The sequence below is a fragment of the Salvelinus namaycush genome, chromosome 42 (genome assembly GCF_016432855.1).
Source record: "Salvelinus namaycush isolate Seneca chromosome 42, SaNama_1.0, whole genome shotgun sequence".
Taxonomy (NCBI): domain Eukaryota; kingdom Metazoa; phylum Chordata; class Actinopteri; order Salmoniformes; family Salmonidae; genus Salvelinus; species Salvelinus namaycush.
In genome coordinates this window covers 15,228,365-15,247,898 of record NC_052348.1, presented here as the reverse complement: position 1 = coordinate 15,247,898, position 19,534 = coordinate 15,228,365, and the positions used below count along the sequence as shown (strand labels likewise).

The following is a 19,534-nucleotide window of genomic DNA, read 5'->3' as shown; positions in this document are numbered from 1 at the left end:
ACCTAAACTAGCAGTTATTAAAAGTCTTATTGAAACAGTATCAGGACATTTAATTACCATCAAATAACCTTTAATTTCTGTTCTCAATGGTAATAAAACCCCCAATTAACTCACAGGGAACCATATAATAACCTCCCTTTCAACCTAAAAATGTAAGTCCCCAGAACAGGCAAAATTTTTACTTCCACTCTCAGAATGTTTAAAATATGTTCAGTTTTAACTGTCAGGAAATGTATGGCTTCGTCTCCAGAACCAATGGAAAACAAAAAAACGTATGTCCCCACAACTTCCAAGGATCCAAATGTGCTAACTGGGGTGTTTGTTTGATTGAAATACTTTACCTGGCGCCTGTTCCGTTTGCTCAGGCCATTCCCATTGTGGCATAAGTTTCTGTTTGTAGAAAAATAACTCAAGTTTCGTTTTCGTTCCTTGCTGTTATTTCATATGGTGGCGTTCATCCCTTTCCCTTTCAGAACGCACTGACTCACTGGGCGCAGAAAGACCACACTGACCATCAAGATTAGCTGATTATTGATACGTTTAGAAGTTTTTTCGTGGGAAGATGTTTTCGAGGGGAGAGAACATCCGCGATGGCTTCGGTTTAGTAAAGTCGAATGGTTTGGTAAAGGCGAACACGGATAGTTGCCTAAATGTCATACTCACGAAATCTCCAATTGCGCATCTGTCCGCAGGTAATAAAGTGGTCGCGTTTATCAGAAGTAATGGGAAAGTGTCCTTCGCTTGCAGGATGCACGAGTATAAAGATGGGAGAAGGGTCACATGGAAACTGAGTAAGTACCTTTCCTATATGTTTTCCCGCAACACCATACAAAGAAAAAAAGGGTTCCAAAGGGGTTCATCAGCTGGCCCCATAGGATAACCCTTTTGGGTTCCAGGTAGAATCTTTTTGGGTTCCATGTAGAACCCTTTGTGGAAATGGTTTTACATAGAACCCAAAGGCGTTCTACCTGGAAACAAAAGAGTTTTCAGTTTTCCCATCCCTACTCAGACCACTCCCAAACAGTCCTAGCCAAATTCTTGTTTGAGAAATTGCTCTCTACTAGGAAGGTTTTTTATTTTTTTTATTGAAACCATTGAGTAAGGTACTTAATTGTTACCGAGAAATGATTTGATATTGAGATAAAAATGGCTGCATTGGACCTTTTTTAATATATTTTATTTCTATTTTATTTGTGTAGAGGGTGTGGAGTACAGGGAGAAGATTCTGGCTCTGAGTTGCGGAGATACCCATGTTGTTTTACTGTCTGAGGAGGGCAGAGTGTTTTGTCTTACCTCTGCCTCCAATGATCCCAGGTAGGTCTGGACAGAATGACACATCTCTATTTAGGCCTACTCACACAACGTTTTGATTCATCTGTCAATATTAGCAACTGAACATATTGAAATAGTCCCTTTTGATCTGTCTGTTTCTCTTGTGTTTTCTCAGACCAGTGGGTAACTTGAATCAGGTCATTCAAGTTGCATGTGGAGACCAGCATTCCATTGCACTAACCCAAGGTAAACAATCACATTCTAAATCACTCAGTTTGAGACGGGATATGATAGGAGGCTATCTGTGCTCTTTGAATGTCCTTTATACCAAATAGTCTCTAACTCTAGTACATAGATACTGGAGGAGATGGAGACCGGCACACTGTCAAAAGAATAAAAAAATAAACTGAGGCTTTAATGCTAAAATAATACACTGCTCAAAAAAATAAAGGGAACACTTAAACAACACAATGTAACTCCAAGTCAATCACACTTCTGTGAAATCAAACTGTCCACTTAGGAAGCAACACTGATTGACAATACATTTCACATGCTGTTGTGCAAATGGAATAGACAAAAGGTGGAAATTATAGGCAATTAGCAAGACACCCCCAAAAAAGGAGTGATTCTGCAGGTGGTGACCACAGACCACTTCTCAGTTCCTATGCTTCCTGGCTGATGTTTTGGTCACTTTTGACTGCTGGCGGTGCTCTCACTCTAGTGGTAGCATGAGACGGAGTCTACAACCCACACAAGTGGCTCAGGTAGTGCAGTTCATCCAGGATGGCACATCAATGCGAGCTGTGGCAAAAAGGTTTGCTGTGTCTGTCAGTGTAGTGTCCAGAGCATGGAGGCGCTACCAGGAGACAGGCCAGTACATCAGGAGACGTGGAGGAGGACGTAGGAGGGCAACAACCCAGCAGCACGACCGCTACCTCCGCCTTTGTGCAAGGAGGTGCACTGCCAGAGCCCTGCAAAATGACCTCCAGCAGGCCACAAATGTGCATGTGTCTGCTCAAACGGTCAGACACAGACTCCATGAGGGTGGTATGAGGGCCCGACGTCCACAGGTGGGGGTTGTGCTTACAGCCCAACACCGTGCAGGACGTTTGGCATTTGCCAGAGAACACCAAGATTGGCAAATTCGCCACTGGCGCCCTGTGCTCTTCACAGATGAAAGCAGGTTCACACTGAGCACATGAGCACATGTGACAGAGTCTGGAGACGCGCGTGGAGAACGTTCTGCTGCCTGCAACATCCTCCAGCATGACCGGTTTGGCGATGGGTCAGTCATGGTGTGGGGTGGAGTTTCTTTGTGGGGCCGCACAGCCCTCCATGTGCTCGCCAGACGTAGCCTGACTGCCAATAGGTACCGAGATGAGATCCTCAGACCCCTTGTGAGACCATATGCTGACACATGCACATTTGTGGCCTGCTGGAGGTCATTTTGCAGGGCTCTGGCAGTGCACCTCCTTGCACAAAGGCGGAGGTAGCGGTCCTGCTGCTGGGTTGTTGCCCTCCTACGGCCTCCTCCACGTCTCCTGATGTACTGGCCTGTCTCCTGGTAGCGCCTCCATGCTCTGGACACTACGCTGACAGACACAGCAAACCTTTTTGCCACAGCTCGCATTGATGTGCCATCCTGGATGAACTGCACTACCTGAGCCACTTGTGTGGGTTGTAGACTCCGTCTCATGCTACCACTAGAGTGAGAGCACCGCCAGCATTCAAAAGTGACCAAAACATCAGCCAGGAAGCATAGGAACTGAGAAGTGGTCTGTGGTCACCACCTGCAGAATCACTCCTTTTTTGGGGGTGTCTTGCTAATTGCCTATAATTTCCACCTTTTGTCTATTCCATTTGCACAACAGCATGTGAAATTTATTGTCAATCAGTGTTGCTTCCTAAGTGGACAGTTTGATTTCACAGAAGTGTGATTGACTTGGAGTTACATTGTGTTGTTTAAGTGTTCCCTTTATTTTTTTGAGCAGTGTATGTTTTATTGGGACATGCCTGAAAGTTCATAGTGCAGAAATAAAGGGTGAAAAAAAACTAAATCAGTTTGAGAAGGTTCACAATAGACATTTAAAATAAAACTACATTTATCACATACCTTACTTTAGATGGTAAAGTGTTCACGTGGGGCCAGAACTCCAGAGGACAGCTGGGTTTGGGGAAGGGAGAGCCCAGCACCTCGTCTCCCCAGCCTGTCAAGTCTCTGTCAGGGATCCCCCTGGCTCAGATCACCGCTGGGGGAGACCACAGCTTCGCCCTGACCCACTCTGGAGCCGTCGAACAGCGCCGGGCAGCTGGGACTGGGGGACACAATAGGTACTGTATACACAAATATTAGTTTGCTAATGTATTTTCATTAATAGTTGGTATCTTTTAAAGAAAAGTAGTACGTTTGATATGTTTGAAGCAGACGGTATGAGTAGATCTAATAATTTAATGTCAAATCATTATTTAGTCAAAAAAAGAAAAAAAAGACAAGGGGTAAAAAAATAGAAAAGAAATCGGTGAAATCTATTTTCTACAGACAGACCTGCTCCAGCTCCTGTTGATTGCCTGAATCTAAAGAAGACCATTGCTATTTCCTGTGGAGTGGAGCATACTGTTGTTCTGACAAAGGTTCTGACGTTTTTTACACAACAATATTTCCAACTGATACTATGTTTGTTCTCCCAGTACCATTAAGATCTAAAGAATGTTTGGACCAATGATGTCTTGCTGGTTGCCATCACATACAGTAGAAACATTCATATCAACAACAGGAGCCGAACACATCATCATGATAACTGTGTGAATGGGTTTTGTTCTAGGGAGGTTTAGTGTTCACATTTGGCTCGGGTCGATATGGACAGCTTGGACACAACTCTCTCAGAAATGAACTACGACCTCGACTGGTGGCCGAACTCTGGGGGGCAAAGGTGACCCAGATAGCCTGTGGAAGGTATGTAGTTACTAGATTGATATAAGTCATGTGAATCTCTGTACAATCATACATCCATTGATCTTTGTCTGACTATGTATCTTGGATGGTAAGATCAATCTTGGAGTGTCACTGGGTGTATTCTTGGATATATCCATTCTTAGGGATCACAGTTGATTTGTGATTTTTCCTTTACCTACAATCCTGTTTGTCAAGTCAGAAACCACACATTGGCGTTCGCGGGCTCCTTCAAAAAGATCTACTCATTTGGGCATGGAGAGCAAGGGCAGCTGGGAAATGGAGTCAAGATGGATCAGTCTGTGCCTCTGCCAGTACAGCTACCACAGGGCAGTTAAATCATTTATTTTCCTCTGCATAACGTGACCTATTTCAAACTCAATACAGTACTTAGGCAGAAATGTTGGTCTCTATGAAATGATAAAATTAAAGGTTTATAACATCGTGACTGTTTTGGGTAACTTTCAGACCACATTGATGACCTGCAAATTGAACAAACCTTTGCTGGAGGAAACCATTCTTTTGCCTTGTGCAGCTCCGCTAAGGTATTGCGTTTACGGTTAGTTTGTTCTGAGTTAGCCCTTTAACATTCTTTTAATACAGTGCGTCAAATTGTTATTACAGGAATCAGGAAAAGGGTTGAATGACTCCCGTGTTGAAAAAATGACTCAAACATTAGACAATGACATCATTGACAGATGGATCTTGCAATGTGACTCAACATCATGGGAGAAAATACAGAAGTAAGTACCCTACATGACCAAAAGTATGTGGACACCTGCTCGTCGAACATCTCATTTCAAAATCACGGGCATTAATATGGAGTTGGTACCCCCTTTACTGCTACAACAGCCTCCACTCTTCTGGGAAGGCTTTCCACTAGATGTTGGAGCATTGCTTCGGGGACTTGCTTCCTTCAGCCACAAGAGCATTAGTGAGTTCGGTTACTGATGTTGGGCGAATAGGCATGGCTCGCAGTCGGCATTCCAATTCATCCCAAAGTTATTCGATGGGGTTGAGGTCAGGGCTCTGTGCAGGCCAGACAAGTTTTTACACACTGATCTCAACAAACCATTTCTTTATGGACCTCGCTTTGTGCACGGGGGCATTGTCATGCTGAAACAGGAAAGGGCCTTCCCCAAATTGTTGCCACAAAGTTGGAAGCACAGAATCGTCTAGAATTGTATGCTGTAGCGTTAAGATTTCCCTTTACTGGAACTAAGAGGACTAGCCCGAACCACAGTTGGCACTATGCATTCGGGCAAGTAGTGTTCTCCTGGCATCCGTGTGATTCATCACTCCAGAAAGCGCGTTTCCACTGCTCCAGAGTCCGTTGGCGGTGAGCTTTACACCACTCCAGCCGATGCTTGGCATTGCACATGGTGTGCGGCTGCTCTGCCATGGAAACCCATTTCATGAAGCTCCCGACGAACACTTCTTGTGCTGATGTTGCTTCCAGAGGCGGTTTGGAACTCGGTAGTGAGTGTTGCAACCAAGATAAAAAATTTTTTTTACGCGCTTCAGCACTCAGCGGTCCCATTCTGTGAGCTTGTGTGGCCTACCACTTTGTGGCTGAGCCGTTGTTGCTCCTAGACGTTTCCACTTCACAATAACAGCGTTTACAGTTGACCGTGGAAGCTCTAGTAGGGCAGAAATTTGACGAACTGACTTGTTGGAAAGGTGGCATCCTCTGACAGTGAAACGTTGAAAGTCACTGAGCTCTTCAGTAAGGCCATTCTACTGCCAGTGTTTGTCTATGGAGATTACATGGCTGTGCTCGATTTTATACACCTGTCAGCAACCAGTGTGGGTGAAATAGCCAAATCCACTAATTTGAAGGAGTTTCCTCATACTTTTGTATATATAGTGTATGATACAAATAAACCTTGTCCCCAAGCTCAATACAAATAAACAACTCATGATGGTTGATAAGTGGACAAGGCAACACAAACATACATGAGTCAGTGACACAAAACAACTACTGAAAATATGAAGGTCTCAGGAAGTTACATACACGGAACTATAAGATTCTTCACATTTATTTTCAGGGAAATCACAGAAACATTCTCTTCTGCATCATGTTTAAATGGGAGCTTCCTGGACAAAAGGTAAGAACTCACTGCCTATCCATGAATGTTTTATCACATTATTGAATACTTTTTATTGTTGCATATTTAATAGTATTTCTTGGTCTTATTACTCTAGTTGTGACAAACATTACCAAACCTCACTGAAGCACTCTGGCCTGGACTTGTCATCCGCCCGAATGGCTTTTCAAAAGCTTGCAGAAAAGGACAAAGTTCTGGCTGAGGTATCATTTCATATATTATCTTTATGATCAGATACTTATTTTCAATACTTCTGTTTGTTGTCCTTGATATTCAATTTGACCAGTCATTGATACTGTAAGCCACGATAAGCCATTTAGTTGTGACCCACAAGCAATCCTGTCATGGTTCTAGGTTAAAAATGTCGTCCATCGCATACTCCTTCCCTCCCTGAGTAACGATCCCATTGGTGTGGAGGGTCTGAGGGTGTACCTCATCATCCCTGAGCTCTTGAGGGTTCTCCTAAAACAACAACGTGGCATAGACATTACTGAGGCCTTTGTGGCTACTGTTCTCAGACTGAACCCAGACAAGCTCCAGGTCATTGGTAAAGTCACCATCCATCAATACACGTCTTGTCTTTTATTTTATTCTCTTCTATTCTATTCTCTTCTGTTCTATTCTCTTTTTTTAGATACATGAGGTCATCTGTGTGCTCTTGTATCAACTAAACTCCAGGCTAATTCCAACAGAGGGCCTATGGTCGACACTGTCAGATTCCTTCTTCCGAACCGTGGTGAAAGCATTCCACTCATTGTCAGCAGAGTACCTTCAGCAGATGGCAGTCAAACGATGTGATCATGGAAAATCATTAAAGAAGACTTTTGGGCTTCTGCAAAGGCTTTATGATGTGGGTATTATTTGATCATTTCAAATATTGCTCATGGCCCCAAATCATTTTAAATGTTCACTGCACTGCATATTAATATTCTCTCTTGCATGTAGGTGAACAGCAAGAGACGCAGAAGAATCACAGTTGACACTTTCCATGTCAACAAAATCAGTTCTCTCTTTCAGTCTAAGCTGGTTTGTACAATACAGTGCATTTCATACACATTTCTGCAACAATCATTTAATGAAAAACCATGCAATGTTTTATTTCAGGTCCTGCAAATGATGCATAATGTCTACTTAGCATTTTCACCTCTCTCCAAACTCAGGTACTAGACTTAAATTCAGAACTGACAGAGCTGGTCTGGGATATCTCAGGAGAGGATGACACATATTGGATTGAAAGTGAGATGATATTGAGCAAAATAAAACGTTATAAGGTATTTATGTAATTTTCCAATCACTAGAAACATATTTGTATTTTAGCATAACAAATGCCTACGTAAACAATATATATATATTGAAAACTGGGAAATTACACTAGGTTGTATTTTGAGTGTAAAATCCCTTTACATTTTGCACTTTAGGATAACATATTCTGCCTCCTGAAGGACTACCCCTGTATCCTGGACACTGAAGCCAAATGTACAGTGTGGATGTATGCATTTGATCAGATCAAAGTAAGTACCTGCATTTTTTTAAACTACACTGTAAAAAATGACTCTTTTGATCAACCTTTAAAAAATCGCATCATGATGGAACAACAACAACCAAAAAACGAAAACCCATGTTTTTTTCTTTATTATCTTTTACCAGATCTAATGTGTTATATTGTCCTACATTAATTTCACATTTCCACCAACCTCAGTGTTTCCTTTCAAATGGTATCAAGAATATGCATATCCTTGCTTCAGGTCCTGAGCTACAGGCAGTTAGATTTGGGTATGTCTTTTTAGGCGAAAATTGAAAATAGGGTCCAATCATTAAGAGGTTGAACAAATGACCTGGAATGACATTCACTCTCAGGGATAGCCAAAAATAACAATCTGCAAGTCACGCCCCCAATAGTCCACCCCTCCAACTCATCTGATAGGCTGCCACCGCTACATTGCTCCCACTGCTATGAGGTGTTGAAAGCAATTTAGATGCTTTCATTCAATTCAAAAATCACATTGCTCTGTCAAATTCGTTATGTGATTTCAGACAAATTGAATAGAAAACTTAAGATGAACAACAGTGCCTTGCCACTTTTTTACAGTGTATGTTAGACATTATCCAGATTGAAGTTGCTGGGCATAAGGCAAATTGAATTCACTAAAAATGTAATATTTTTGCTGTTCTGCCAAAATGTTTTCTCTAATATTCACATACCTTTTAATAATCGTATCCAAGGATTGTCATGAGGACATCGAATACGGTTGGCTTTGTGACAAAACCGTTAAGGTGGACCGGGAAACACTTCTGGATGATACCTTTCAGCAACTGCGAAAAATGACTTGCCACATGGTGGCTTTAAAGGTAAGTGTTGTGCTTTTCTGTATTTTGGAGAATCTGGTAGCTTTCTGTGTGACTATTTAGATTAGTCATCTCAAGTGCTCTAAACTGTTTTTGTCTCCAGGTGAAGTTTCAAGCAGAGAATGGTGTGGATGAAGGTGGTGTTTCACTGGAATTCTTCAGCCTCCTGGGGAGGGAACTTCTGACAATGGAACCAAAGACACTGGAGGTTTACGAGTCTGGACTAGCGTGGTTCACAACAGATGTACGTTCCATATTCAGTTACATATTGTTCCCAGATTTAACTCAATATTTCCCCACAATTTTATTTACTAACTTAGAAATATCCATTCTTAGAAATTACAATTATGGTACTGTTATTATACTATTAAATATTTGTAATATTTAACGGCTTGTGGCATTGTATTTATTTATTTATTTTTATCCATAGGACGGCGGTATCACTGATGAATTCTACTTACTTGGGCTACTCTGTGGGAAGGCCCTGTTTAATCAGTGTGTTCTGAACCTCTGCTTCCCTCTGGCTCTCTTCAAGAAGCTTCTGGGTCTGACTACAACATTGGATGACCTTAAAGAGCTGTCTCCAACTGAAGCAAGGTACAATTATTCTGCTGAAAAAGAAGGGGGGTCCATAATGTATCTTCATCTCTTCAACTGCTGCTACAGTACAGTGTAAAAGTAGAAAGTCTCAAAACACCATGATTGTGTAATGAAACCAGGAAAAGTAGTGCACCTAAGATGAGATCTGGTGTTTAGAGGGGGTTTGAATGTAAACCCAATGGAAGTGTTTTGATGCACAGAATGTGTTTTAAAACAGAAATGAAGTACTCTGAAACACCCAAAGTGGTTCTTCAACCTGAATATTTGTGTTTTTAAGAGAGTGTTGTGAAAACACTTTTTAGGGTTTCAATGCATGTAAAAGGAAGCATCAAAACACAAAAACGATGTTTCCCATACAATCACTGGTTCAGAAATGCAAACGGTTTATATCCTAAATATTGATTGATGATAAGGGCCTATGGAGAATATCTTTTTTGAATTCTTTTGTGAATGCTTTATTTAGACAGGTTAGAAACAGGAGGGGAGGTAAGATGGTACATTTCGTATGAATTTTACCCACTCAACTACGCAGCCACACTGTAAGAAATTATTCTGGGGGGAATTGAAATTGACAAAAAAAAGACCAACATATACTTTATAAAAATGAATGCAAGTCGTGCCGAGCCCATGTCTTGCGATAACGTACCTGGCCAAGACATGTCACCCCTCTCCCCATCGAAGACCGGGGTTAAATTCCCCGCTCCAACCCTTCAATCTGTTTCTCCCACCTATCTGTATCTCCTCTGTCATTTCATAACCGTCTCAATAAAGTGTAAAAATACCCCCCAAAAACTTTTTTTTTTTAAATGTATGTAAGTCGTTTCAATGATTTGTTAATGTCATTTGACCAAAATAATGTATGAATAAATCCAACTTAATATGTTTCTTAAAATGTAGGTATCTTTCATGAGGATAACCAAAACATTTCACGATGATGTTTCAATACTCGTGCAAAATTAAGATTTTGTCTCCTTCAAGTTGGTGGCAGCTCAGTTGCCACTAGTTTGGGTGTAACAAAGCACATAATTTTAACAGTGTAGTTGTTTTACAGATATACTCTTATCTCCTCATATCACATTTATGCTGTTTTTGTTTAAAATTAGCTGCTTGCAGTATGTGTTGGATGAAGATGAGGAGGTTGTTGAAGCGCTGGATTTGGTTTTCATGGTAAGAGAGAATTGATACCTTTAGCTGTTTTTGGTAGCCTACACAGGTAATCCCAGCTGATGCAGTACTAATCTTTATTGTCTTTTGAAGGACAAAGGGCAAGAACTGATACCAAATGGAGAGGAGCGCCCAGTTACCATGGTCAACAGGTATATTTGATGACAGTAATCTTATCAACATATGAATCTCTTGAATTAACTAAATGATTCCACAGGAAGTGTTCTGAACTCATAAATAAACATTGGTCTGCCATATATCATTCACAGGAAGAAATATGTTGAGTTGTACGTTGACATGAAGCTCAACAAGTCGGTGCAGATTCAGTTTGCAGACTTTGAGAAAGGCTTCCACAAAGGCTGCCCTATACAGACATGGAGGATGTTTCTACCTGAGGAGCTGATGACACTTCTACAAGGAGATGACAACTACGAGTGGGACAAGTTGAGAGAGGTAAAGTTCTACCTGTTTAGATACGTAATAAGAGTACATAAGTCACTATAATTTGACATGTATGGTAGCCTATATAGCAGCTCTGTAGTCAGAGTACCAGACTTTTTAGCTAACATTCCACTCCAAATGACATGAGTGGCAAGGAGTAGAATGTAATAGCTGAACAGAGACAGTAACCAGGCTAGCAGCTCTATGCTCCCGTGGTTAAATCTGGTCCCATCATGTGTGGGCTATATAGTCTATGGCTATAATACAGTGGCATGGTCTACTGTACATGCAGTTGTTTCGTTATGTTTTTCTCTGCACTAACAGAATGCCGAGTATCAAGGATATAGGCCCGCAGATGACATCATCCAGAACTTCTGGAGTGTTTTCACAGAGTTCTCAGAGGAGCAAAAGAAGAAGTTCCTAAGTGAGTTAACACAATTATGTTAACTAACTTCAATGGGGCAATCTGCAGTTGCTACATCCATTTTTGGACTTACAAATGAATGTACCCATTGATCCTTGGAGAATATACAGTTGAAGTCAGAAGTTTACATACACCTTAGCCAAATACATTTAAACTAATTTATTCACAATTCCTGACATTTAATCCTAGTAAAAATTCCCTGTCTTAAGTCAGTTAGGATCACCACTTTTATTTTAAGAATGTGAAATGTCAGAATAATAGTAGTGATTTATTTCTTTCATCACATTCCCAGTTGGTCAGAAGTTTACATACACTCAGTTAGTATTTGGTTGCATTGCCTTTAAATTGTTTAACTTGGGTCAAATGTTTCGGGTAGCCTTCCACAAGCTTCCCACAATAAGTTGGGCGAATTTTGGCCCATTCCTCCTGACAGAGCTGGTGTAACTGAGTCAGGTTTGTAGGCCTCCTTGCTCGCACACGCTTTTTCAGTTCTGCCCACAAATTTTCTATAGGATTGAGGTCAGGGCTTTGTGATGGCCACTCCAATACCTTGACTTTGTTGTCCTTCAGCCATTTTGCCACAACTTTGGAAGTATGCTTGGGGTCATTATCCATTTGGAAGACCCATTTGCGACCAAGATTTAACTTCCTGACTGATGTCTTGAGATGTTGCTTCAATATATCCCCATAATGTTCCTTCCTCATGAAGCCATCTATTTTGTGACGTGCACCAGTCCCTCCTGCAGCAAAGCACCCCCACAACATGATGCTGCCACCCCGTACTTCACGGTTGGGATGGTGTTCTTTGGCTTGCAAGTCTCCCCCTTTTTCCTCCAAACATAACGATGGTCATTATGTCCAAACAGTTCTATTTTTGTTTCATCAGACCAGAGGACATTTCTCCAAAAAGTAAGATATTTGTCCCCATGTGCAGTTGCAAACCATAGTCTGGCTTTTTTATGGCTGTTTTGGAACAGTGGCTTCTTCCTTGCTGAGCGGCCTTTCAGGTTATGTCGATATAGGACTAGTTTTACTGTGGATATAGATACTTTTGTACCTGTTTCCTCCAGCATCTTCACAAGGTCCTTTGCTGATGTTCTGGGATTGATTTGCACTTTTCGCACCAAAGTATGTTCATCTCTAGGAGACAGAACGCGTCTTCTTCCTGAGCGGTATGACGGCTGCGTGGTCCCATGGTGTTTATACTTGCGTACTATTGTTTGTACAGATGAACGTGGTACCTTCAGGCATTTGGAAATTGCTCCCAAGGATGAACCAGACTTGTGGAGGTCTACATTTTTTTTTCTGAGGTCTTGGCTGATTTCTTTTGATTTTCCTATGATGTCAAGCAAAGAGACACTGAGTTTGAAGGTAGGCCTTGAAATACATCCACAGGTACACCTCCAATTGACTCAAATGATGTCAATTAGCCTATCATAAGCTTCTAAAGCCATGACATCATTTTCTGGAATTTTCAAAACTTCTGACCCACTGGAATTGTGATACAGTGAATTATAAGTGAAATAATCTGTCTGTAAACAATTGTTGGAAAAATTACTTATGTCATGCACAAAGTAGATATCCTAACTGACTTGCAACAACTATAGTTTAACAAGAAATTTGTGGAGTGGTTGAGAAACGAGTTTTAATGACTCCAACCTAAGTGTATGTTAACTTCCGACTTCAACTGTACCTTATTAGTTCCTCATTGGCGTACCCCATCAGAACCCAAAATATAAGCTTGTTTTTCTCCAATGTTTGTAAACAAAGTAAAGGTAAACAAACACTTTTATAGACTCAAAACATGGTTAAAACTATTTTGGATGGTCAGTCCTTTCATCCATAGCTCTGTCTATGAATTTGAGGGTGGTTAAATTTCTCCCATCCTTCAGCTTTATACCGACACATTGGCGGAGAGGATGCTTTGTTATTGTTTCAACTGCTGATTGCCCCTTTAAGTAAATCATTGTAGCACTCCACAAATGCTTGGTCAGTTTATCATTCCTCCCCTCTCATTTCTAACTTCTAGCTTTTCTGACTGGAACGGACAGACTGCCCAGAGGTCGAAGTCTCTCCAAACTGCAGATGCAAATCACGTCCTTGGGCAGCACTGACGCTGATGAATATTATCCGAAAGCACAAACGTGCTCTGTGACATTTATGCCTCCCTAACTACAGCAGTATCGACACACTACAGGAGAAACTTCTCCATGCTATCACCCACTGTGATGTGTTTGGAGATGCTTGAAATGGGAAGCATGTTACTAGTAGCCTAGCAGTTTGATTTTATCTATGTCTGTCAATATTATGATTTTATTTAGTCAATGAAACACATTCAGAGCTAACAACTGAAAGTATTCAGACATTAAGAGCAGTCTTTATAAATGTAAACTTTCATAAACGCTTAATGTTTTTTCCAGTGAAACCACTGTTAATATAAACATCTACGCCTCCTCCGGACCCCTCGTAGCCTAATGTGCTGTTGATTGGCCAAATAATTATGAACTAAATGAATGAAAGCCATTCATACTTTAATGATCAAACAGTGGAGTAAATTGAGAGCTCTTTATCTCTTTACAGATTGGCTGTGGGTATGAATTCTTAGGAACCCTCTTTCGGAAATGTTTGAATTTTAGCTAACCTTAACCCTTTTTCTAACCTTAACCTAATTCTCCTAATCTGCTACATTAATTATCCTAATTTGCTGTGTAAATTCTCCTAATCTCCTACGAAAAGTAAATTCTGTCAATTCTGACATAAACTGTAGGATATTCCATCTTGACAAAAAAAAACTTTTCCTGGTAGCTAAAGGTCCGAAGATTCTGAGCATGTGCGTAATTCTCTACTTTACGCACAGTCTCTGCTACAGTTTGGCTGCCCAGAGAACAGGACACTCAGGTGAATGGTGCTTGTTTAGTAAACTTAGATCAGAGCTGAATCAATGTATGCAAGATCACATATGATAGTATTCTACGTAACAGAATCAAATATAATAGCATACAGGCTGTAGCTACATAAGAGGACAAATTAAAATAAGATCAGCTTTAATATTGCAGATAGATTGTGGCTTCTATCAATGTAGTTGTCTGCATCATTTCCAATCCACCATATATTTTGGGGGTAAATACAGTATATATATATATATATTTTTTTATCTCTAACCCTACCACCCCTCCCCTAATTGGAGTAAACTAATGGACAACAACACTTAGGCTTCTACTTCCAGTTTATACATACAATATACATTTTATGGAAACAGTATATTTTACATTAGTTATCTTTTGTTTGTTTTTAGTCCCATCCTTCAGCTACCCTCATCCCATCCTATCTATCTCTGAAGACCACCCAGTTGGATTTCTATTTGCCATATATTTTTTAAAACTGTGCTGTGTAGGGCCTGAACTTATTGTTGAGAGTTAGAATAGTAGAATACATATTGTGCAATTTGGCAGTTTTCCTCTTGTTATATGTCACTCAATTAGCCCATGTTAATTCATATTTTACAGATTGGTACATTAGCTATCTAAACTTGTACATTTTAGAAGACACTCTTATCCAGAGCCATTAGAGTTAATTAACTTGCTTAAGGGCACATCAGCAGATTTTTTTTTACCTAGTCGGCTCGGGGATTCAAACCACCATCCTTTCGGTTACCGGCTCAATGTTCTTAGCAGCTAGGCTACCTGCTACCATGTAGTAATCATGGCCAAATTACTGACCAGGCACACAGGCGGCCCCCATTGTTTTGGTTAGTTGCTCTCACTCAGATATCATGTTAACATGACATAAGTCATGGTAAAATGTGTAGAATTGCAGGAAATTAGCTGTGAAACTGCGAAAAAATACAAGTTCTGTAAAGCAAATGTATTTGTTTACCTTTTGTTAATAAAATACTTTTTCTGTTTACAGATTCCTCTGTATATATTTAATTATAGTTTTTAATCCTCCCAGTGCTGAGTTGATGTGTAGTGGCTAATTGTATAGCTAATAGGCTCTGTGTTTGTAGATTGACTGAGGTGAATGACGCTACAGCAACAAACGTGATAACGGCTGGGGGTAATTTTTGCTTGTTTTTGCTTTTTTCCAAATAGCATTTTAGAGTTTTTAAATGGTATAGAAATGCAGTATAGAACGTCTATGGTGTGTTTGCGTCCACATGCCCACCTCCATTCCCAAATAATGTTCCCTTACTTGGCAACTTGTTCCCAATCATCACGTCTCCCACCTTCATCATCGCCTGGCTGTAGGGTCTCATGTAGGGGTCCACACTCAGGAACACAGCCTCCAACGGTGGGTGTATTCATTAGTGAACACTGTACCAAAACGTTTGCAAACGGAAAACATTTTGCAACAAAAATGTGTAATTTGTTCTTAGGTGTATTCATTAGTGCACACCGTTTTGCCAAGAATATACATTCTGATTAGTCCCTCCCCGTTTCGGTGCAGATAAACTGTTTCTAATACAAATGTATTAACCACAGGTTATCAAGTCATTTCACATAACATGGAACGTGTTAGAATTGCAAAAGGAAAAAGTTAGATAGTTAGAATACATAATGTGCAATTTTGAAACTTGGTTGTTCATTGGCAGTTTTCCTCTTGTTATATGGCTGGGGTCATTTTTTCTTTTTTCCAAATAGCATTTTTTTGTTTTTAAATCGTATAGAAATGCAGTAAATGAGCTTCAACTTCAGACCTCACTAAAATTCAGACCCTGGCTATGGCCCTTAATACCATAGTAGGATTATAATGTTACTATAAGACAAAAAAACACATCGGGTCTTTAGCTTTGGGGAAGAGGGTTTCAGGTTGGTGGAATGGGGCTGGCAGTTCTCCCTTACCACATCTACACCTGGCTATCAGCAGAGCCTTGTCTGGCAGCGAAACAGTTCACTCAGCCTCCTTTACTGCTTTAAAAAAAACAAACATAGCTGATATGACTGACTTGCTTAAAAACAAATGTGGTTTCTACTGACAATTGAGATGTACAAACTATGGTATAAGGGAACGACGAGCGGATAAGAGCAAACTGATATGTGACACATACTGATGCCAAAATGACATGCAATTTTATATATATATATATATATATATATATATTTTTTTTTAAAGCTAAACAGGTGAGCCTCAAAACTGGTGGGATCCAATACATTTTGTACATAAAACAATCTAGCTAATATGATCGCCGATGACTAACGTTAACCACAAGCACACATAGCGCGCGCGCAGGGTGGACTGCGTCATTAGTAATGTAACGCCAGGCATCACCTTAACCTTCACATCATCATGTTCTGCTGGGGAGACGGTTCGAGTGGACAGTTTGGTCTAAACTTTGAGAATGTGTCTGTTCCGATAGCAGGGAATATATTCTCTGATAAAGTCACAGAAATTGCTTGTGGGGAGCAACACACTTTATTTCTCACGGTAGATGGCAGGATCCTATCATGCGGGCGCAACTCAAAGGGACAACTTGGCAGACAGAGGAACATAAATTCAAAACTACCAGGTAAGACATCAATGAATGCTATCGGAATATGTAGCCAGAATTTGCAGAATAAATGCAGATTATAATCAAGTTCTTATGTAGGCTAATTTGAAAAAAGTGCTACTGGAAAAGTACGTTTGTTTGACTCTGAATCAGTTTATTATTTTTCATCACTACCCCCAAATATTTTAGTGATATTGTTCATAATGTCAGATTGTATAATGTTTCGTTTCTGCTGAGTTTAACGACAACTTTCAGAAACTGACACCCCTCAATAAAACTACTGCACAATAGGCGCTCATGGTTTGGTTCCAGTTTCGTTTCTCCCAAAGTAGAGAAACGAAAAAAAAAAATCCTATAAAATACACACTGGGATCGAACTTGACGTCATCCTCAAGATGACTCGGATAAATTGTTGATTAACTCCTTCATGCATTAAATTACATCTTATCAATGTTCTAGCATTTAACCCTTTCCAGGACAAGACAGGACTTCCAAATAAAACGTTGTCTAATCAAATCAAATTGGATTTGTCACATGCGCAGAATACAACAGATGTAGACTTGTGTGTGTGCCTGTGTTCTACCCGTTTCAGCCCCAGTGGAGGGTCTGGGGGCAGTGGTCTCTGTGGCTTGTGGTCAGGACCACTCTGTAGCTGTGTGCGCATCAGGACAGGTCTACTCCTGGGGGGCAGGAGGTGAGGGACAGCTGGGCATCGCCCTTACTACTGTCTCCAAAGTCCCCAGGCCAAGGCAAGGAAACCTCAACTTCAACTTGAAATAGATCTTGATAGTGAAATATCATCCATGATTTACATTGTCAAGTAATGAGAGCCCTCTTGGATTCCACTGATCACTAACAAAGACAATATGTACTACATGTCTTCTTTTTTCTCACAGACCAGTTCCAATACCTTCGCCCTTGCCGATAACAGTGATACAGGTTGCTTGTGGAAATTCCCATTCGTTGGCCCTGACTAAAGGTATAACATACTGTACCTACTGATGTATCTCACACAGACTACATTCCATCTAAACTATGATAACCACATGCATCAGTTAGACTACACTTAGAAAAAAGGTGCTGTCTTAAACCTAAAAGGGTTATTCACAGTCCTCATACGAGAACTCTTTGGAGAACCCTTTTTGGTTCCAGGTAGAACCCTTTTGGGTTCCATGTAGAACCCTTTTTTCAGAGGGTTCTACATGAAAACCAAAAGGGTTCTACCTGGAGCAAAAAAGGGTTCTACCTGGAACCTAAAAGGGTTATCCTGTGAGGACAGCCGAAGAACCCTTTTGGAACTATTTTTTTCTAAGCGTGAACATCAAAAGGACAGTGAGATGATATTTATTAGGAAAGAATGTAACTCTGGAATTGTTGTTATGTAATTGTAATGTAATATGTAATTTCTTTGTCTTCTACAGGAGGACAGGTGTTCTCATGGGGTCTGAACAGTCATGGACAGCTGGGCCTGGGGAAGGGAGTCCCTCTGCAGCCCATTCCTGCCCTGGTGCGCTCCCTCACTGGAGTCCCAGTGACCCAGGTAGCAGCCGGAGGAACCCACACTCTGGCCCTCACCCTCCCAGGCCTGGTCTACTGCTGTGGGGCGAACAGGGCTGGGCAGCTGGGACTCAACCGTGTGGATGAGAAAGGTACTACGGCACTCTACCTCTCTTCGTACGCTACTTGTATAAAAAGTTAACTTGAACTTGGATTCCTTTGTTATAACCACTAAGTCATTTTACAGAAGTATTATGAGTGGGAACATTGTATGATGCTTGTTCCCCCTGCCAGGCCGGTTCAACATCTGTGCTGTGCCTGCTCTCAGAGTCTTGGGGGTTTCCTTCATCAGCTGTGGAGAGGCGCATTCTGCTGTTCTCACCAAGGTATCATACTATTACTGTGGAGAGGGACACTGCTGTTCTCACCAAGGTATCATACTATTACTGTGGAGAGGGACACTGCTGTTCTCACCAAGGTATCATACTATTACTGTGGAGAGGCACATTCTGCTGTTCTCACCAAGGTATCATACTATTACTGTGGAGAGGGACACTGCTGTTCTCACCAAGGTATCATACTATTACTGTGGAGAGGGACACTGCTGTTCTCACCAAGGTATCATACTATTACTGTGGAGAGGGACACTGCTGTTCTCACCAAGGTATCACACTATTACTGTGGAGAGGGACACTGCTGTTCTCACCAAGGTATCATACTATTACTGTGGAGAGGGACATTCTGCTGTTCTCACCAAGGTATCATACTATTACTGTGGAGAGGGACACTGCTGTTCTCACCAAGGTATCATACTATTACTGTGGAGAGGGACACTGCTGTTCTCACCAAGGTATCATACTATTACTGTGGAGAGGGACACTGCTGTTCTCACCAAGGTATCATACTATTACTGTGGAGAGGGACATTCTGCTGTTCTCACCAAGGTATCATACTATTACTGTGGAGAGGGACACTGCTGTTCTCACCAAGGTATCATACTATTACTGTGGAGAGGGACACTGCTGTTCTCACCAAGGTATCATACTATTACTGTGGAGAGGGACACTACTGTTCTCACCAAGGTATCATACTATTAATGTGGAGAGGCACATTCGGTTGTTCTCACCAAGGTATCATACTATTACTGTGGAGAGGCACATTCTGTTGTTCTCACCAAGGTATCATACTATTACTGTCTTTTTACTGAAGGCTCCAAGGGAGAAGTTGGTGTGAAAGGAGACAAA

The 19,534-nt window shown here is 41.0% G+C and overlaps 1 protein-coding gene across 1 annotated transcript in view; it reads left to right on the top strand.

The window, feature by feature from the left end:
- Positions 1–557: 557 nt before the first annotated feature.
- The window catches only part of LOC120034753 (probable E3 ubiquitin-protein ligase HERC6), a 39,650-nt gene continuing 20,673 nt past the window's right edge, over positions 558–19,534 (top strand). The window contains 22 exon segments of the mRNA XM_038981358.1: positions 558–791; positions 1,200–1,314; positions 1,448–1,518; positions 3,396–3,564; positions 3,566–3,603; positions 3,812–3,903; positions 4,095–4,225; positions 4,425–4,552; positions 4,691–4,767; positions 4,847–4,965; positions 6,271–6,330; positions 6,428–6,533; positions 6,685–6,870; positions 8,780–8,920; positions 9,212–9,273; positions 10,710–10,893; positions 11,206–11,305; positions 16,557–16,811; positions 17,386–17,542; positions 17,690–17,772; positions 18,215–18,442; positions 18,585–18,676. Coding sequence (XP_038837286.1) covers positions 563–791; positions 1,200–1,314; positions 1,448–1,518; positions 3,396–3,564; positions 3,566–3,603; positions 3,812–3,903; positions 4,095–4,225; positions 4,425–4,552; positions 4,691–4,767; positions 4,847–4,965; positions 6,271–6,330; positions 6,428–6,533; positions 6,685–6,870; positions 8,780–8,920; positions 9,212–9,273; positions 10,710–10,893; positions 11,206–11,305; positions 16,557–16,811; positions 17,386–17,542; positions 17,690–17,772; positions 18,215–18,442; positions 18,585–18,676 — 2,823 coding nt within the window. The 5' untranslated portion in view covers positions 558–562.